The following is a 16,681-nucleotide window of genomic DNA, read 5'->3' on the forward strand; positions in this document are numbered from 1 at the left end:
ATTATCATAACTATGTTTTGTAGGTGAGCAGCATATATTAAAACATTATATATTTTTATTTGTGTGTGTGTGTGGAGAGAGAGAGAGAGAGAGAGAGAGAGAGAGAGAGGTCTTCAAGTTGCTTAGGGGAGGTCAGAGAACAACTTTTGGGAGGTAGTTCAGATGGTTACTGGGGATTGAACTCTGGTCATCAGGTCTTTTAGGCAAGATGAGCCTTCTCACTGACCCAGATTCTGCTTTTGTTTTGTTTTGTTTTTCCTTAAAGACAGGGTCTTATGTAGTCTGGGCTGACCTGGAACTTGGCTATGTAGCTGGCATGCAGCACTCTACCCAGTTTCCCCAGTGCCAGGAATTGCACCCAGGGCTTCCTGCATTCATCTTTTATTCTGAGATAAGGTCACTCACTGGGACCTAGGGATTGCCTCTGACTAGACTGTCTAGCTAATAAGCTTCAAGGATCCTCTTTTTTTTTCTCTGCCTCCATGCCTAGCATTCAACAAGCTGTATTTTTATGTATGTGGGCTTCTTGCTTGCATGAATGTCTGTTTACCATATGTATGCAGCCCCCTTGAGCCTTGGATCCCCCTAAAACTGTAGTTACAGGTGGTTGTGAGCTGCCATGTGGGTACTAGGAACCGAACCCAGGTCCTCTACAGGAACATTGAATGCTCTTGGCCCTTGAGCCATCCCTCCACTCCCAAGCTCAACTTTCTTTGTGGGTCATGGGGAGTGAACCTTAAGTCAACTGACTGAATGTTTCCCGAGCTCCCAGTAACATATTAAGTAGCTGCCTCTGGTTAACCTGTTTAAGCAATGGGACAGCTGAAATAGCTGTTGTTGCTAATAAAAGAAGGCATTTGTTATTGTTCTGGGGATGCTACGTATGTGGGTCTTGCTCTTTGCCATTCTCGACCTGAAACTTGTAAACTTAATCTCACACAGCATTCTCTCATGCTGTAAATTGCAGCCCCTTTTATTTTTATTTATTTTTTTCTTTTTCCTTTTTGAGACAGGAACTCACCATGTAGCCCTGACTAGCTAGAACTCACTGTGTAGACCAGCCTGGTCTAGAAATCACAAGAAATCCTCCTGCCTCTCTTCCTACCCTTAGTGCTTGGATTAAAAGTGTGCACCTCTATCCATGGCTTGTAAATCTCAGATGTGTGTGAGTGTGGGCACACACGTCACGATGCTAGTGTGTGGTCAGAGTGTGAGGAGATCAGAATATAATTTTGGGGAGCTGGTTTTCTTTTATCATGTGGATTCAGGTTCCAGAGATGGAACTCAGGTTATTGGGCTTGGTAGTAAGAACCTTTACCTGCTGAGCCATCTCATGGACCTCTGTCTACCTACCTGACTATCTATTTCTTTCTGTCTGTGTGTGTGTCTACCTATCCATCCATGTATCTATCCACCCATCTATGTATCTCTCTATCTTTTCTTTTTAAAATTGCATTTGTGTGTGAGCGTGTGCGTGTGTGTGTGTGCACTCAAGGGTGAGTGCTGATACGGTGTGCCAGAGTGCACATGTGGAGGTCAGGGGTCAGCTTGAGGGAGTCAGTTCTCTCTTACCATGTAGCACCCAGGGATCAAATTTAGGTCCTCAGGCTTGGTGTCGAGTGCCTTTATCTGCTGAGTTAATCTCACTGGCCCTAAAAAAAATTCTTTTTTGGGACAAGGTGTCTTATAGCCCAGATGGCCTTGGATATCTTGTGTCTGAGTCCTCACTACTCCTGATCCTCTGCTTCCACCTCCCAGCTATTAGTGTTACAGGCGTGAGACACCAGCTCCGAGTCTCCAGCCAGGATTTTGAAATGATGTGAAGTGCTTTGAATTCTAGGATATAATATAGATGTAGTGAATTGTTCCTTTTACAGTTCTTGCTTTGGATCTCTGAGCTTTATCCCCGAGTATTTTGTTTATTCCTTTTATTACTCTTTAGTTATTTGAAATATGGTTGTTATTTAATGGACTTTTGCTTGTTCATTTGATCACATTGTCTGAATAGGGTACCTTTAGAATTTAGCATAGTATTAGAATTCTGTTGACTCTCATTTGTGCTTATTTGGTAAGTTTGACAACTTTGGTTAGTGTGTTCTGTTTTAATAAATATGGCTTTGACTTAAATGTTTCCTTTCTAAATCAGGGTCTTGTTTTCCTTAGGCCTTCACAGAGCTTCAAGCCAAAGTTATTGATACTCAGCAGAAGGTGAAGCTTGCAGACCTACAGATTGAACAGCTAAACAGAACGAAAAAGCATGCGCACCTCACAGACACAGAGATTATGACGCTGGTAGATGAGACTAACATGTACGAAGGCGTCGGGAGGATGTGAGTAAAACACAGCTGTTGTGCTGCTTTCTTGTGACAGATTTCGTGTGAATTAAATGGTGGAATTGTTTATTTTAAAACTTGGGTTAAAACTTACGAAAGCTTTCTTTTTTTATTTTCTTTTTAAGGACACGGTTTCTCTGTATATTCCTGGCCATCCTGGATCTCACACTGTGTGTAGACCAGGCTGACCTCGGACTCACGGAGCTCTCTTGTCTGTCTCCCATGCCCATGGAGGCTTTGGGTTCCCTAGGAACTGGAGTTGTAGGTATTTGTGAGTCTCCTAATGTGGATGCTGGGAACTGAACTTGGGCCATCTGCAAGAGCAGCTAGGACTCTTAACTGCTGAACCATCACTGCACCCCCCCCCTTTTAAAAAAGTTCTATGAATTATGTATGTATGGTGTGTCTGTGTGTTGGTCTGTGCAAGTGAGTGCAGGTGCCCCCTTTGTACTAATTATCAACTATTAATTTAAAGAAAATTTAATGAGAGGAAATAGAGTTTGCTGAGAAAGGAAAAGCACTCCTGAGAATTTGAGTGGGCTAATGAGGGGGGAAAAGGCTTATTAATATAATTAACCACTATGTTACAATTTTTTTTTCTATCACAAACATATTCTCCTTATAAGAAAGATTAAGTCTGCTTTATATTTCTGAGAAAATGAAGAATGGGAAAGCCCTTGTGTATGGGCCACATTCCATTACAGTTAGCTAAAGGGGAAGAGCTGATTTTTTTTTAAACTGGGGAGGAGGGGTCTCTGTGTCTGTATTGGATGTTATGTTCTTACAGACCATTCCTTTAAGTTTGGAGATCTTTAGAATGGAATCTGACCTCGGTCTCAGGATGACTTCTTTGTGATTGACTGGAAGCAAGCATAACGTGTAAAATTCTGTGATGACTTTAGAATGACATCATGACAAGGTGGCCCTTCCCGTGACAAATTCATTCTTTCTGCTAAGAGAGAAGTGATAAATTTTGGATTTGCTTTTTCAAATGAACCACATGCATTTTCTTTTATGTTCACATTTTTCATTTTGTCTTATTATAAGAGACTGCGAGTCCCTTTTGTGTTTTTTGTTTGTTTGTTTGTCTTTATTTTTGAGAAAGTCTCACTCTAATTGTGTAGTGGAGGGTGACTGAACACCTGGTCCTCCGGCCTCCGTCCACCACGTGCTGAGATTGCAGGTGCTCAGTGTTGGCTCCAGTCTGTGAGGTTGTTAATGGTACAGAAAAGAATTAGAACAAAATAGAACCCTTGATTGTGTGTCTGTGTAGTGTGAAATACATTGCTGGCATTCACTGGAGGTAATTCTATCCCTCAATTTGAATATCCTTAGGTCTTAACAGTAATGCTAGCCTGTTAGTATTCTTGGACTTCACATTATTACTTTAGCCTTTGTTTATAACAGCCAAAGATTTTATTATTATTATTATTATTTAAATAGTCTCTCTGTGGAGCTATGGAGTTCTGACTGGCCTGGAACTATGTACACCAAACTGGCCTTGCGCTCACAGGGAACCATCTGCCCCTGCCTCCTGAGTGCTGGGATTATACACGGACCCCCATGCCCAGCATTTTGTTCTTTCTTGAGACAGGGCTTCATGTAGCTGAGGCTAGCTTCCTGCTAGTTTCTGATCTTGTATCTTCCAAGGGCTAGGATGATTGGGATGTGTTGCCCTGAAATTAATGTTTGCAATTAAAAAAAGTTTTAAATTTTAATTGTTTTATGTTTGACTTTAAGAATCAAAACTAGATGGGAAGTACAAAAAGACAAGATCTTCTGAGTAAATTGGGACCTTGGGAGAGGGTTGAAGGGGAGGGGAGAGGCAGAGAGGGGAGCAGAGAAAAAGTAGAGCACAATAAAAATCAATAAAATGGAAAAAAAAGAATCAAAACTAGGGCTTTATTCATGTCAGACAAGTCCTTAGCCACTAAGCTGCATCCTCAGCCCTGAAGTTTTGTATCTAATTAGAATGTATTAGAATTAGAATTTAGTAAACATTCTGCATATGAGGTAGGAATTTTTTTTCATTCTGTCCAAAATTCTACCGATAGGTTGTATTTCATGCAAAGAGTGTAAGGCTTATGTATAAGTAGTTAATGATAGAATGGTATTATTTCATGAGAGCTCTGTTTCTGTGCGGTTTTAGAGTTTTGGATGAGCCTTGGTTTTAAGATGAGCATCTTGGCGTTCTGCACAGCGTGAGCCTGCCCTGTGCTGCGAGGCACGTAGGGCGTGTGAGGTAACCACATCTGCTGTTGGCCAGCGTATTGGTGCCTCAGAGCAGGAGAGACTTGCTGAGTGCCAGTCTGGTCATGAGGATGTTCTCTTTCCTGATGCCAACCCTGGAATACCTACTTCTGAATTTATGGTCTGGAGTAATCTTGAGCCTAACATTGTTTTTTACTTCTTTCGTCCTAGCCTTTACCTTCCTTTTGAATGCTACTTGAGAATTCTAATTACATGGGTTTACCCCCATTTTTATTTTTAAATGATTTTAGAATCTAAAACTCTGCTTTTTTTTAGAGCCAGCCATAGGTTTTTCTACTTTTCTTTTGACCCACAATTACTATTTTTCTGTTGTGCAGTGGATTGCACTGTGGGCCTCACACCTGCTAGACAGGTGCTGTATCACTGATGTACATTCTCAAGTTTGTTGTTGTTGTTGAGATAGGGTCTTTTGTAGCCCAGGCTAGCCTGAATTTATTGTTGTAGCCTTGATCATGTTGAGCTCCTATCACCTACCCTTTGCTCCCAAGAGTGCGATTATGGGAGAGCTAATCGTACAGTGCCGCTCATCCTGTCTGCTCACATCTGTTCCTCACAGTGCCAGAATCGATCTTATTTATCCTGTTACTGTGGGAGAAAGTCTAAACTTGTTAGCCTCACATTCATGGCCATATATCCTGTTTTTAATTGGCCCATCTAGCCTCAAGTCCTAGGCATTTCGTCTCATGGCTCTGCCTTTTTGTGTTATCTGTTTAGAAGGATTTTGAGACTTTGTGTGGTTTTTAAGTATGCTCTGATTTAATTTAAAAAAAAAAAGTATGATTGCTGATTGATTGCTGATGTCTGTCATGGGTGAAGGTACGAGAGCACTGGCACGTGTACCAGGCGTTTTTACCCTTGTTATAAGGGTATTTTGGTTTTTTCTTCCATATATGTCATGTTTTTGTACTTTTTTTTTTTTTTGGAAAAGCTTTGCTCATTCTGTTTTTGGCTTTCATATTCTTCTTCCTTTGTGAAAGGAGCTTGAATACAGCTCAGATCCTGCGATGTCTTCGAGACATCTCTGGATTTACCCACTCTTTCATCAGCAACACCAAGGTTTTTGTTTTGACTCTTAGTAGAACCCATTGAGTGTATCATATGATTTCCCCAATGAGATAAACTCTCTTAAAACCCTGTACATAGATTACCTTTGGCTTCTCCATTCTCTGAATAATGTTTGGTGCAAAATACATGTTAAATAAATATATATTGATTTGAATTAAATTTGACTGTTTTTCAGCCTAGGATCTTTTGAGTCATTTTTGTTTATTTTGATGTGGAATCTCAGATAGCCCAGGTTGGCCTTAAACTCTGTGTAGTGAGAGTGGTCTTGAACTCCTGATCCTCTTGCCTCTACCTTCTAAGTGCTAGGATTACAAGCCTGTGCTGCTATGCCTAGCTTCTTGATTCTTTAGAGAAGAGTTATGCTTAGAAAGTGTGAGAGGTTCAAGAATTCGGGTTTATAATCCTATTTTAATGTATGATTTGGTCAAGATGAGATTATAAAAGTAATATGTAAAGCCATGTGTGGTGGTAAATGCCTTAAATCCCAGTACTTGGGAGGCTGAGCAGGAGGATTGAGTTTCTCGTCCAGTCTGGGAGACAGAAGGAGTTCTAGCCTCGCCTGGTCACACAGTGAGACCGACTCAGAACTGACAGACAAAGTAACTATGACTAAAGGCAAAGGGATTGTTTCTTAGCATTGCTTGATCTGCCTTGATTACTGCTAGGGTTACTTCTTTTGAGAAAGTTGACTAATTTTCATTGCCAGGCAGTTTCAGTGTGTCAAAACTGACAACAAAGAAACCCCTAAACCTTCAGAATTATGCTGTAGGCACAATTCCTGGGTAACAAAGGCTGTTCTATACAGTAAATTGCGTCTGACTTTCTTCATCTTCGCATCGATGGAAGACAGAGTTTCCTTTTCAGGGCATGTGTGTATTTAAACAGATCTTTGCAATCCCACATGCTCTTCAGCTTATATTTAGAGAGATGGTTGACAGTGTTCAATAACTTCTATGTGGCTATTTTGGGGTTAAAGTCAGGAAAGTCAAGCTGCAGGGTCAGGGAAGAGGAATTCTCTCCACTGTAAGCTCTGAACCTAATGGCTCGAAGCTGTAGCTGTCCGTCTTTTGGGACGGTGCCAGCACATTTTCATTCTCTTACTTCATATTCTTTGGAGAGGCTGTTATGTAGCCTGATACTACTACCACCGATTCCTAGTTCTGCTGCTTAAGCTGTTTGTGAGCTGACCTCACCGCGCTGCTTTGAGAAGTGTGATGAAAGTCACAACTGTGGGACGGTCCGTCTGGAGATTTGCAAGGGTTTGTCTCTGCATCTTCCTAGTGTGCAAGGAGGAATCCAGATTTCAAGTAAAAGGGATCTGAATATTTCTTGTATCTTTTTCACAAATAAGAAACAATTTCTAATGTGAGTTTTCTTTTTTACTTAGTATAGGCTCAGGTGAGGTTTTAAAAATAATATTAATGTTTTGATAAGAATTATATTTAAGTATGCACAAATATCACTTAGCCATGCTAGTGTTTGAAAAGACTGTATATTTATAAACAATAGGCACAGTTCTGACCGTGATTTGATGTGAGGACTAGCCTAACATACTGTTGACCACTGCATAAATAACATTTCTGATTTTCAAAACAGATAAATTGGCCTTTTATTTATCTTTTTTTTTTAAACATGGGAGCAACTTGAGTAGATTAGCCTTTGAAAAGAATGATAAGTCCCTTTTTAAAGCTTGAAGCTGACTAAAAATAACTTGGTGCCATATTTAGACCAATTTAGAGGTATGCTACCGTTCTGTGGGTATTTTTTACATTAGGAACTAAGAATGAACAATGGTATAAATCCACCAGCTGGATAAGCGTCTAGCAATGCAGAGGTTGCTGGTGGGGAGTGTGGCTATTTCTACTTGTTGAAGTAATTTTACGGTTGATCTTTGTTGGTTGAAAGATCTAGAAGTATAAACTCAAGTTAAATGCTGCTTAGGTAGGAATGAAATAGTAGGTGCACTCTTGATAGCCAAGAGATACTTCGTAAAATGCGTCCAAGCAGATTTTCAGCTAATTAGGCTAAAGAAATCTAAGTCTTCATCGCAGCTTGGTCGATTTGCCCTTTGTCCAAAATTGTAATGTTGTTCCTGCAGTTGTCTTACTCTTTCGTGTGACAGTTGACTTGTAATTTCACTTGTGACATCTGGTAAAGGTAGGATAGTTTACTTATGTTAAATATTAATAGGTAATAGTTGTGCCATCTCAGGTTTGTAGCCCTTTTATAATTTCATGTATCTATATTGAGTTTATCTTCCAGTTTAAATGAGGTAATTTTAAAATTTAAGAAAGTAATATTTTACTTCCAGGAGATAAGGAAATAAAAATTAAAAAGTATCGCACAGCAAACATTGTTGGCATTGTTCATTCTGCTGTTGTGATACAATAAACACAAGCTATGCTATTGCCTCTCACCAGAATCAGGTTAAGATATTTGTTTATTATTACGTTTTAAGATTTGTTTATTTATGTATTTTGTCTGCATGTACACCTCCACAAGAGAGGAGTGCAGCAGATCCCATGGATCCACAGTAATAGCCAGTTGTGAGTCTCCATGTGAATGCTGAGAATTGAACTCAGGGCCTCCGGAAGAGTCGGCTTTCCAGGCTCAAGCTTAGGTACTTGATGCTGAGTACAGATGGGGAAATGTGTAGATTACTTTTGGCAGGAGAGCCCTATGTTAATACAGTTGTGTAACTTCCTTTTATATTCTCTCCCGAGGGATTAACCTGTATTTTAGGATTTAGAAGCAATGCAAAGATGATTTTCAGAGGTAATATTTTTGCTTTTTATCTTTTTGTGTAAAACATTTTTATTTTTAAGAGAGGTTCTTACTGCTCAACTGCTTTTCCTAACAGAACACAGACTCGCCCTTCTCAGGCTTTTATACAGAGCCATTTAAAGTCATTGCTTTCCTCGCTCAGAGTTCTGAGGGAAGAAAAACAACTTTCCTGCTGTGTGTTTGGGAAAAATGACTTCAGTTTTGTTGATGTCGAATATGTATAGAACCCCAGATGGGCACATCTCTGGAGAGAGGCGACCTTTGAGTAATCTTAATTTTCTTAAGTTGCCAATGATTTAAAACTTGATGCTCATTATGACTTGTTCTCCTGCTGTGTGCAGTGACATAATTGTTTTTAGGCTGCAGCGCTTAGCAGACATTTGCGTAAGACTCACATAGTCATGTTTCTTCTGCAGAAGATTCTTTAATAATTCCTTCCTGTCTTCCTCCTGAGTTCTCCAGAATGTGAACATTCTCACTGGAAACAGGACATTAACTTAGAAAATGTTGTGTCATTAGAGTCGATTGTCAGAAAAAAGAAGTCTCTTATCTGAGATAGTCTCTTAATCTGAAACATGCTAAAATGAATATTTATTTAATGTATCCTTGTTATGGCATTACTTATTTTTAGGCTTTAAGTTTTTTTGTTTTTTATTTTTTAAGAATCTATTCCATTCATTCTGTTGTTTAGCATCTACAATTCCTGACACATACAGACCTGACCTAGGGGCTGGAAAGATAATGACTCAGTGCTTGGGAGCACTGGCTGCTGTTCTTCCAGAGGACCAGGGTTCAATTCCCGGCACTTATGTGGTGGCTCGCAACCATCTGTAACTTCAGGGGATCTGGTATCCTCTTCTGTCCTCCATGAGCTCCAGGCCACATATGGTACACAGCCATACATGTAGGCAAAACATGCCTACACATAAAATAATTAGAAATAGCTTTTTGAAAAAAGACCTGATACGTGGTTTGTTTGTTTTGTTGTTGTTGTTTTTCCACAGAAAGGATTAAACAGTCTGCCTTTGCAGTCACTCAGCAGCACAATGCCATGGTGTGTCTAAGCAGATGGCAAACAGGCATCTGTACCACCACTCACAAACACTCGCAGCGACCCGTGTTGCTTTGTCACTGGGGAACTGTGCTCTAGCCGACTGACTTGAGAAGAAAACAGTCCATTTTAAGTGTACTAAAGAATTTTCTGATTTTAACTGCCGCTTATGTCATCGTGACAGATTTAGGAGCAGCTTGCAGTCTGATCTGAATGAGAGGGCTGCAGTGCTGTGTCAAGGACTATAGCTGGTTCGATCAAACTCCCAAAAGGAAAGAACTGACCCAGGGTGTGAGACTAACGAATTGTTAGTATTCTTTTTTTCTTAATACTTGTATCAAAAAATTGCTGAGATCTAAGAGTGATGGCACACCCCTTTAACCCATCACTGGGCACATGGAACCGAGACAGAAGGATTGAGTCTGATGCCTGAGAGAGAATATCTCATTGTCTTGGTCAGGAATTCTTTTGTTGTTGTTGTTGTTGTTTTAGTTATTTTTATTGTGCTATATATTTTTTTCCACTTCCCTCCCCTCCTACCCTCTCCCATGGTTCCCATGCTCCCAAATTACTCAGGAGTTCTTTCCTTTTTCTACTTCCTGTGTAGATTAGATCCACGTATGTCTCTCTCTCTTAGGGTCCTCTTTGTTGTCTAGGTTCTCTGGGGTTGTAAATTGTAGGCTGCTCTTTTTTTTTTATTTATGTCTAAAAGCCACTCATGAGTGAGTACATAAGATATTTGTTGTCTTTTGGGAGTCTGAGTTACCTCACTCAATATGTTTTCTAGATCCATCTTGGTCAGGAATTCTTATTACCTCTCTTGTTAAAAAAAATTGCGTGTATGTGTGCATGTGTGTGTGTGCGCACACATGTGTGTCAGAACATGTTGTGTTCTTGCAGTTGCAGGTGGTTGTGAGCTGCCTCATGTGGGTACTGGGAACTGAACTTGGGTTCATCGAAGGTACAGCAAGCACTCTTAACCACTGATCCATCTTTCTAGTCCCTGTCTCTTTTTAAAATTAATGATTTTAATTAATTAATCTATTGTATATGAGAACACATGTGGCAGTCAGAACAACATGAGGGAGTCACTTCTCTCCTTCCATCACCTAGGTTCTTGGCCTTGAAGTCAGGTGGCCAGACTTGGTGGCAGACTCCCTTACTGCTGAGCCATCCTTGTTTTGAGGCATATCCATTACCTTGAAATGGATCAGGTGTTTGGAAGACATTATCCTTTTGGCTTCAAAGAGGACTTAAATTATTCTGATATCAAAACTTTCAGGCATCTAGAGCCTAGTATTAAAAATCTATTTCTAAATAGGTAAGATCTCATGACTGCTGTCTGCCCATCTTTTTATGTTGGCTGAGAGTAAAAGATTTGGACGGCAGTGTGCATCCTATTTTTTGTTTTGTTTTGCTTCATTTTGAGACATGTTCTCACACTTTAGCCTGGTCTGGCTTGGAGGAATTCACCATGTAGATCAGGCTAGTCTCAAACTAACGTTGACTTTCCTGATACAGATTCCCAAGAACTAGGATTGCCAAACCAGCTTCCAATAGGCATCCTGTATGTGTGTTTCTGACTGACTTTTGACATGTGTCAAAAATAACTTTTTATAGGGGACTGAAGTGATGACTTACCCGTTAAGAGCACTGGCTGCTCTTCCAGATGACCCAGGTTCAATTCCCAGCATGGCAGCTCACACCTGTCTGTACTTCAGTTCCACAGTCTTATACCTTCACACCAATACACATGAAATAAAGTTAAATAAATTATTAAAAAAGCTTTTTATGACTTTCTGCTCTTTTATCAATTTTCTTTCTGTATATGTCTTTCAGTACTCATAGAAGATTAACTTTTTTATTATCCTTGATTATACCTTTTCCAGTATTTTAACCTCCCAGTGAAAGAAAGATCACGTCTTAAACAAAAGAAGTCAGCTTTTTCACTACTTACTTCAGCATCTGAGGCTTGACAAGGCCAGAATAAAAGTGGTCAACATCAGAGGTGATTGCTTACCAGAATACTTAGAATGCCAGATAGTGACCTAAAATAAACACCTGTTTTAAAATAGATTAACGTACTACAGCTTCCATTTCAGGGGCAATGGTTTTGACTTAAAAATAGACAATGTTTTTAAATTAGTACAAACTGAACCCTGCAGTGTTCGCTGCTTCTCTAGAACACAGAATGTTTGTAGGTGGGCCAGGGTCCTCAGGAGCGCCAGGTGAGTGCTCACGCCCTACAGTGAGTGCTGAGTCTCCCCTGCCCCCGCAGGACGGAGTCCAGCTGTGCATTCCTTCTTGGTCCTACCATCTGCTTTTCTTTCACATCTGTAAACATTAGGTTGACTTTGGGCTTACTGCGTAGATTTTTTTTTCTCTTTTATATTTAATTGTCTTACTGGAATTACTTCTCCTTCTCTCTTTGGAGACAGAGTATCATATGTAGCCCAGGCTGACCTTGAATTTACTGTATAGCTGAGTGTACATGTTCATGTGTGCCTCTATGTGAAGATGTGGGTTCTCTGAAAGAGCAGCAAATGCTCTTAACCATGTGAGAACCATCTCTCTAGCCCCCCCCCCCTTTTTTTTCTCCAAGACAAGATTTACTGAACCTAAAATTGATCAGTTCAGCAAGATTAGTTGGTTAGTTAGCTCCTGGAGCCTCCTGTCCCTGTCTGCCCAGCCCTAGGGTTACAAGGTGTGGACCACAGCCTGGCCTTTTACAGAGTGCTGCGAATCTGAACTCAGGTCCTTGTGCTTGCAGAGCACGCGCTTTACCAACCGTGCATGTCTCCTCTTGCCTCTCCATCCTAAGTGCTGGGTTCATAGGCGTGCACTGCCATCACTGGTTTGTGGTTTGGGAGTTTGAACCCAGGACTTTTTGCATACCAGGCAGGCCCCTTATGACTCAGCTACATCACCAACCTACAGATGTCTTCTTATATACCGAAAAGGCCCACATTTTTATCTTTAACTTAGTCTGCCTTCCTGAATGCCGAGCTTGCTTATCCACCTGTCTGGTGTCCTCTCTCTTGGTGCTCTAATATGTATCTCAGAGTTAGCTTGGCCAACATAAAGTTCTTGCTCATTATGAGTAAGCCGTGTTGCTCAGTCTTTCCCATTTTAGCAAATGACTTTTCCATCCTTTCAGTGCTTCCAAATCTTTGGAGATTTACCTTTTTATTTGATCTTATAGTCAGCCCAGTAGCAAATACTATTGGTTTTCTGAATTTAGCCCATAATCTGAGCTGTTCTTAACACCACCCCAGTCTAAACTACCATGGATTATAACGCTTACCTACTGTGTGGGCTCTATCTTACCGTTATATAGCTATGTTTTCTTTCTTTCTTTCTTTCTTTCTTTCTTTCTTTCTTTCTTTCTTTCTTTCTTTCTTTCTTTCTTTCTTTTTGGAGGTTTTTGTGTTTTTTGGAGACAGGGTTTCTCGTTGTAACCTTGGTTCTCCTGTAACTCTGTAGACCAGGCTGGCCTCGAACCACAGAGATCCATCAGCTTCTGCCTCCTGAATGCTGGGATTAAAGGTGTGTGCCACCACTGCCTGCTTTAGCCTTATTTTCCTTAAGCACTTTTTAAAAATATTTATTCATCACTTTATTTTATGTGTATGGACGTTCTGCTCACATGTATGTTTGAGCACTGTGTGCATGCCTGGTGCCCATGGAGGTCAGAAGAGGGTGATGGATCTCTGTAACTGGAGTTATAGATGGTTGCGAGCCACCATGTCAGTACTGGGAATTGAACCCAGTTCAATTGTTCTGCAAGAACAAGTGCTTTTAACCACTGAGCCGTCTCTCCAGCCTCTGTAGCATTCTTTTCAACTGAGCAGTCAAAAATGTAAGTCAGATAACTATAGTATAAGCCTTTTCATTAGACAGATTTTACTATGTAGTCCTTGGCTGGTCTGGACTACTGTGTAGTCCCTATGTAGACCAGGCTGACCTTGAACGCACAGAGATCTGCCTGCTGGAATTAAAGGTGCGTGCCACACCCAACCTATTAGTGACACTTCAATACAAACATGCAATATGCAATGATTGGATTAGGGAAATTGGCACATCTGTTTCTTTACATATAATTTGTTTGGGGAGCTTTCAAAATCACCCATGAGCTATGAAAGATTTCATTATACGTTATTTCTCCTTATTTATCCCATAATAAGACATTTATACCATCCTCTGTAGAACTTAGTTCTGTCTTTGTGGAAGAGACAGTGGAAAGAACGGAAGAGCCTGAGTGTAGGGGAAAGGGCTGCGAGGCCGTGAAACGCATCTAGAGTGCTGTAGTTTATTTGTCCCTGTGTGTGTGTGTGTGTGTGTGTGTGTGTGTGTGCGTGTGTGCGTGTGTGCGCGCGCGCCATCAGGGTTAGGGACATGCAAGTATATGGAGAGCAAAGGATAACTTACAGGAGTTGATTTTCTCATTCCTAAGTGCATACCAGGATTGAACTCAGGTTGTCAGTCTCGGCAACGGTATTTTCCTCCTGCTCACCATCTTGCGGGCCCTAACTCTCTTTGTAGTAGAGGATGACCTTGGACTTCAGATCCCCTTCCCTCCACTACCCAAGTTTTGGGATTATAGGCCCCAAACCTGGTTTATGTGATGATGGTGATGGGACCCAGTGTCTCTTGCGTGTAAGGAGCTGTACCCCTAGCTCCAGTGCTCCCTGGCATGTTTTCTCAGTTCTCTGTGTAGTCTGGGCATCGATTCTTTGACTTGACAGTTGAAAATATTTTTTCTCCCTCTGTAGATTGGTTCATCACTGTTAGTTATTTTCTTTATTGTGCAGATGCTTATTAGTGTCATGAAATAACATCTTGTTTCCCATGTCTTGGGTGGGGTCCTGTTTAGAAAGTCATTCTATCTCTTTATCTTTTATTTATGTGAGACAGATGTCCCACTTATCACTACTCAGGTTGGAATTTACTAGGTATCCTAGTAAATCCTGGCTTCAAATTTATAGCAGTCATTCCTGTATTAGAATGTTCAAGTGATGTGATTACAGGGAAGAGTCACTACCACCAGGACACCCAAATTGTAATAATGCCTTGAATAATTTCCTCTGTTTACCTCCAGTTGTTTAAGATTTTTGCATCTGTGATACCTCTAGATCTTTGATGCAGTTTTGTATAGAGTAAGAGATAGGAATCAAGTTTGATGTGTTGCGTTTGTATTTCCAGTTTTCCCAGCGCCGTTTATTGGGTAGGCTGTCTTTTCTTCCATGTATGTTTTTGGTGCTGTTGAGAATTAGTTGGTTATGGACAAGTGTAGTTCGTTTGTTTTTGAGACAGGGTAAGTGTAGCCGAGGTTTGCCTGGAACTCTCTGTAGCTAGGCTGTCCTCAAACATAATCCTCTTGCCTTCCCCTTCCAAGTGTTGGAGATTGAGCTCAGGTCTTGCACATGCCAGGCAGGGCAAGCACTCTCACCCAGAGCTCTGTCCCCAGCCTTGGCACTTCTTTTGGTGGAAAAACTGTTTGTAGCATTCCTTATGACACATATTTGCCAGGATAAATATTCTCAGCTTTTGTTTGAATTTCTCTTTTATTTTTGAAATATATTTTCACCTTGTATATAATGCTGGTTAATAATGTTTTTGTACTCTGAAAATGTCATACCATTGTCTTCTCCTTGCATAGTTTATGTTATAATTCTTATCTCTGAATATAATGTGTCATTTTTCTGGCTGCCCTTAAGACTGTCATTATCTTTGGTTTGCAGTAGTTTATACTTTGTTCTGTTTTTTTGTGAGTTCTCATTTTTGAAACTGGCTGGGACTCTGAGTGTCCTAGCGTGGTGGTTTAGAGTGGTGGTCTGTTTGTTTTAGAAAGTGCAAGTTCATGATCTCTTTAAAGGTTTCTTCTCTCCTTTTTTCCTCCTAGGTCTAACTACATGAGATAACTTGAGGACTTATTTTTGTGTGTTTTATTATTCATTTTTTCTTACTTGACATCAATAAAAGGTTGATTGTTTTTGTTTTTATTTAAATTTATGTATGTGTATGCCACGTGTGTTCGGGGCCTGCTTAGGCCAGAAGAGGGCGTTGTGTCTCCTGGACCTCATTGTAGGTGGTTGTTAGCCATTGTGAGTGCTGGGAATGTAACTCTGTTCAGTAGAAAAACAGCAGGCACACTTAACTGCTGAGCCATCTTTCCAGCCCCTATGGTAGTCTTTTTTATTTTTTATTTTTTTATATAATTAATGTAGACATCTGTGTGTTTTCTTTTTTTTTTTTTTTTAAGATTCATTTATTTATTGTGTACACAGCGTTCAGCCTCCTTGTATGCCTACAGGCCAGAAGAGGGCACCAGATCTCACCACGGATGGCTGTGAGCCACCACGTGGTTGCTGGGAACCGAACCCAGGACCTCCGGAAGATCAGCCAGTGCTCCCAACCTCTGAGCCATCTCTCCAGCCCTATTTTTTATTTTTATTTATTTTTTTTAAATATTTATTTATTTATTTATGTATACAATATTCTGTCTGTGTGTATGTCTGAAGGTCAGAAGAGGGCGCCAGACCTCTTTACAGATGGTTGTGAGCCACCATGTGGTTGCTGGGAATTGAACTCAGGACCTTTGGAAGAGCAGGCAATGCTCTTAATCACTGAGCCATCTCTCCAGCCCTATTTTTTATTTTTTTAAGAGAGAGAGAGAGAGAGTGTGTGTGTGAGATGTACGGGAGATGTACGGTTTGTGTGCCTGCCATGGCATGAGTATGCAAATGAAGAGACAACTTCGTAGAGTTTTTTCTCTCCCGGCTCAGGCCCTCAGGCTCCCACAGCAATTGCTTTATCCCGTGAGCTTTCTTGTCGGCCTCTAGAGTGCATTTCATTCGCCGTTCTTAGCATCAGCTTGAACTGTGCCGCCTGTCTAACTATGTTGTTTTGAGCTCAGCATATTTGGGGATCTGTAGTTGTCGGCTACTTTGAGAAAGCTAGCTGTGGTTAATGCCATGGCCCATGTGACTGGGTGCCGGAAACCTGAGTGGGAGCAAAGGGAGATTGAGAAAGACAGGCACAAGTAACGTCAGACTGGGCCTGGGCGGGCCTGCATCCACAGCTGGGTATTAAGTGTGTTTATTATGTATACTGTGAAGGAAAAGGAGGTGGGCTCTCTGATCTTGGTGTCTGTGGGGGAGTGGTGGGGGGTTGACCA

The 16,681-nt window shown here is 40.8% G+C and overlaps 1 protein-coding gene across 1 annotated transcript in view; it reads left to right on the forward strand.

The window, feature by feature from the left end:
* Pfdn1 (prefoldin subunit 1) overlaps nucleotides 1-16,681 on the forward strand; it is a 51,157-nt gene that overhangs the window by 1,655 nt on the left and 32,821 nt on the right. The window contains exon 2 of the mRNA XM_057788969.1: nucleotides 2,164-2,330. Within this exon, the coding sequence (XP_057644952.1) occupies nucleotides 2,164-2,330 (167 nt within the window). The remainder of the gene's footprint in view (nucleotides 1-2,163; nucleotides 2,331-16,681) is intronic.

Source organism: Chionomys nivalis, chromosome 14, assembly GCF_950005125.1.
Source record: "Chionomys nivalis chromosome 14, mChiNiv1.1, whole genome shotgun sequence".
Classification (NCBI taxonomy): Eukaryota; Metazoa; Chordata; class Mammalia; order Rodentia; family Cricetidae; genus Chionomys; species Chionomys nivalis.